This window comes from Onychostruthus taczanowskii, unplaced genomic scaffold (assembly GCF_017590055.1).
Source record: "Onychostruthus taczanowskii isolate IOZ18803 unplaced genomic scaffold, ASM1759005v1 scaffold327, whole genome shotgun sequence".
In the NCBI taxonomy this organism is placed as follows: Eukaryota; Metazoa; Chordata; class Aves; order Passeriformes; family Passeridae; genus Onychostruthus; species Onychostruthus taczanowskii.
Window position 1 is genome coordinate 65617 of NW_024500650.1, and position 4381 is coordinate 69997.

Here is a 4381-nt window from a genome sequence, read left to right on the forward strand (position 1 = left end):
GGGGATTTGGGGGGTTTATGGGGGATTTTGGGGGTCTGGAGAAGGGATTTGGGGGGATTTTGGGGGGATTTGTGGGGCCTGGAGAGGGATTTGGGGGGTTTGGGGTGGTCTCAGAGGGTTTGGGGAGGCTGGAGAGGGGATTTGGGGGGGGGTTGGGAGGTTTATGGTGGATTTGGGGTGGTCTCAGAGGGTTTAGGGAGGCTGGAGAGGGGATTTGGGGGGGGGTTGGGGGCTTTATGGTGGATTTGGGGTGGTCCCAGAGGGTTTGGGGGAGTTGGAGGGGAATTTTGGGGGAATTTGTGGGGTTTGGAGAGAGATTTGGGGGGTTTATGGGGATTTTGGGGGGGTTATTGGGGATTTTGGGGGGTTTATGGGGGATTGGGGTGTCTGGAAAGGGATATGGGGGGGCCCAGTAGGGTTTGGGGGGGCTGGAGGGGAGTTTGGGGGGATTTTGGGGAGTTTATGGGGGATTGGGAGGGGGCTGGAGAGGGGTTTGGGGGATTTATGGGGAATTTTGGGAGATTTATGGGGGACTGGGGGGATTTGGGGGGTCCCAAAGGGATTGGCGAGGCCTGGAGGGTCATTTTTGGGGAATTTAGGGGGGATTTTGGGGGATTTATGGGGGATTGGGGAGGCTGGAGAGGGTTTTGGGGGGGGTTATGGGAGATTTTGGGGATGTCTTCGAGAGGACTGGGGGATCTGGAGAGGGATTTTGGGCATTCTGGGTGTGATTTGTGGAATTTTGGGTGTCCCAGGCGGGATTTGGGGAACCCTGGGTTGGATTTTGGTGATCCGGGGTGGGATTTTGAGGATCCGGGAGGGATTTTGGAAATCCGGGATGAGATTTTCAGGATCCCTGGTGGGATTTTGGTGATCTGGGGTGGGATTTTGAGGAATCCTGGATTGGATTTTGAGGATCCGGGGTGGGATTTGGAGAATCCCCGGTGGGATTTTGGTGATCCGGGGTGGGATTTTCGTGATCCCCGGTGGGATATTGAGGATCCGGGGTGGGATTTTGAGGAATCCTGGGTTGGATTTTGGTGATCCGGGATGAGATTCTGAGGATCCGGGGTGGGATTTTGGATATCCGGGGTGGGATTTTGGATATCCGGGGTGGGATTTTGGAAATCCAGATGATATTTTGAGGATCCCCGGTGAGGATCCCCCGGTTGGATTTTGGAGATCGGGGAGGGATTTTGGAGATCCGGGTGGGATTTTGGATATCCGGGGTGGGATTTTGGATATCCGGGGTGGGATTTTGGAAATCCAGATGATATTTTGAGGATCCCCGGTGGGATTTTGGCGATCCGGCGTTGGATTTTGGAGATCGGGGAGGGATTTTGGAGATCCGGGGTGGGATTTTGGAAATCCGGGGTGGGATTTCGGGGGTCGCGGCTGCTCCAGGGGGGCGTGTCCGGGGGTCGCAGGTGCCGGAGCTGGAGCTGACCCCCCTGCGCACCCCCGGGGCGCTGCCCCCCACCCTCGCCCACGGCACCCGGCGCCGCCTGTGGGGCCCGATCCGGGCGGGGGGGCTGCGCCCCATGGGGCGGCAACACCTGCACCTGGCGGGGGGGCTGCCGGGGGACCCCGGGGTGCGCAGCGGTGAGTGACCCCCCCCCAAAAAAAAAACCCCGGGACACCCCAAAAAAACTCCCCCCGGGGCACCCCAAAAGAAAGCCCCCGGGACACCTCAAAAATCTCTCGGGACACCCCGAAAAAACTCCTCCGGGACACCTCAAAAACCTCTGGGGACACCCCAAAACCCCTCCTGGGACACCCCAAAAAACCCCCCCGGGACACCCCAAAACCCCTCCTGGGACACCCCAAAAAACCCCCCCGGGACACCCCAAAACCCCTCCTGGGACACCCCAAAAAACCCCCCCGGGACACCCCAAAAAACCCCTCGGGACACCCCAAAAACCCCCCGGGACACCCCAAAAAACCCCTCGGGACACCCCAAAAGCCCCCCCGGACACTCCAAAAAAAAACCCCACGACACCCCAAAACCCTCTGAGATCCCCAAACCCCGCACCCACCTGGCAGGGTGGACCCTGATGTGCGACCCCTCCCCAAAAACAAACCCAGGGCACCCCAAAAACTCCCCAAACTCAGCAGGGACCCCCTAAACCCCCCCAAGGACCCCCCCAAATCCTTCCCAAAGCCTCCCCGAATCCCTTTCTAGGACCCCTCAAATCCTCCTCGAGACCTCCAAGCCTCCCCCACCCTCTTCCCAATACATTTGTCTGCCAAATACTCTTTTCTCCTGAAAGTATCCCTGTGCAGACTGAAGAGATCTATGGGGAGATCTTGTCACCCCAAGGTTTTGGATAGAGTTCCCAACCCCACTGCAGCTCTCATCACCTTCATTTGCCTCTCTGCCCCCCTTGGAGCTATTTCTTCACGTGATGCAGCCCAGCTCCCTTCCAGGTGTGCCTGTCTCCAATGTCATCGATGCTCCTGCATCTCCCACATGTGGGGGTGGGGCTCAGACAATGAGCTCAGACCCCCCATGGGCTCTGCTCAGGGCTGGATCCCACCCAGCCTGGAGTTTATCCAATATCTTTCCCCAAAGAGACACTCCCTGGGCTCTGTGTGAGCAGCACCACAGGAAATTTTATCTTGGCACCACCGTGCTGTTTGGAGAGCCACGTGGCCAAGCCAAATACCATCCTCTGCTGCTGGAGGGGTTTGGAGCCTTCGAGGAGGTGCAGGGGAAGGTGAATGTCTGTGTGGGAGAGCAGTGGCCATAAAGCCATAAAGCCTGGCTGTGGGAATACAAAGCTGGATGGCACCAGCCAGACATGGAAGTGATGCTCAGTCTTACCTCTGCCCCACTGAAGGACTCTGGGCTCACTCCAGAGTGTGGCAAGTCCAGCTGGGATGCAAATCCTGCTCCTCTGTACCTGTGTGGGTGCCACAGGACAGCAGTGGGAGCCAGATCAGTGGCATTTTTCCTGGTAGTCCTGTTTGCTTTCCTTCCCAGTGATGATATAAATGTCCAGGCTGCCCTTGCTTGACTGAGCCACCCACACAGAATATGTGGGTTTTTTGGTGGTACTCTCAGTGATGTCTCAGAAACCTTGCCCTGCTACTCTCCTTCATTCAGTTAAACTCCCTCTCCTTGCGTGAGTCGTGTGTCCTGCCTGCCCTTCATCCCTTGGATTGCATCAGCTGGAGAAAGGAGGTCAGAGACGGGAGTCCCATGAACCCAGCCCCTTTCCTGGAGCAGGGTGACTGGGGAGGTCCCCTCGGGTGGTTTGGGGAGAGCGAAGGGGTCAGGACCCCCCCCGGACCCCTCCCCGGTGTCCCCCGGTGTCCCCACCTGCTCTCGCGGCGGTGCCGGTCCCTCACGAGCCGGTCCCGCCGGTTCACCAGTGCCACCAGTTCCTCCAGTAAGAGCTGCTCGCGCTGGCGCTGCGCCGGCGGCTTCTGCCACTCTGGGGTGGGGGGGTCCCCAAATGTCCCCCAAAATGTCCCCAAATCCCTTTGTGCCCCCTCCTCCGGTGTCTCCTGGCACCCGCCGTGTCCGTGTCCTCAAATGTCCCCAAGAGTTCCCAATGTCCCCCTGTCCTGCCCGATGTCCCTGCCGTGTCCTCCCCCCCATCCCCAGTGTCCCCAAATGTCCTCCTGTCCCCCCCAAATGTCCTCTCATCCTCAGTGTCCCCATCCCACCCTTTGTCCCCAATGTTCCCCCCCGTCCCCAATGTGTCCACAATGTCCCCCCGGTGTCCCCAATGTCCCACGCTCTGCCCTCGATGTCCCCAATGTCCCACTCTGTCCCCAGCGTGCCCCCCATATTTGCTGGCCCCATGTGCCCAATGTCCCCCAGCGTCCCCTCGATGTCCCCAATGTCCCCCACCAAAAATTCTCCCAAAATCCCCCCAACATTCCCCCAAAATCTCCCCAAAATCCCCCAAAATCACCAAAATGTTCCTTGAGACACCCCAAGTACCTTTTGGGACCCCCAAAACACCCCTTGGGACCCCCAAAATACCCCCTGAGACACCCCAAATACATTTTGGACCCCCCAAAATCCCCAAAACGCCCCTGGGCCACCCCAAATGCCCCCTGAGCCCCCCCCCAAAGGCCCTGACGGGGGTCCCGGGGGGGTTTTGGGGGTCTCAGACGGTTTTGTCGAGGTGGGGGCTCTGCTGCGGCTGCGGCGCTTCGCGGGGGTCTCGGAGGCCGACGTGCGCAGGGTGGTGGCCGCTGACCCCAAGGGTCGCTTCGCCCTCCGGCCGGACCCCCTGAGGGTCAGGGCCAACCAGGGGCACTCCCTGCCGGTGAGGGGGGGTCCCCGATGGGTCTGGGGTGGTCTGGTTTGGGGTTGTTCTTTGGGCTGTTGTGGTTTGGGGTGGAAAGGATGCTGCCAGATCGGAAG

At 59.5% G+C, this 4381-nt stretch overlaps 1 protein-coding gene across 1 annotated transcript in view; it reads right to left on the reverse strand.

Moving 5' to 3' along the window:
• Positions 1–3150: 3150 nt before the first annotated feature.
• The window catches only part of EHBP1L1 (EH domain binding protein 1 like 1), an 11003-nt gene continuing 9772 nt past the window's right edge, over positions 3151–4381 (reverse strand). The window contains exon 11 of the mRNA XM_041410543.1: positions 3151–3437. Coding sequence (XP_041266477.1) covers positions 3151–3437 — 287 coding nt within the window. The remainder of the gene's footprint in view (positions 3438–4381) is intronic.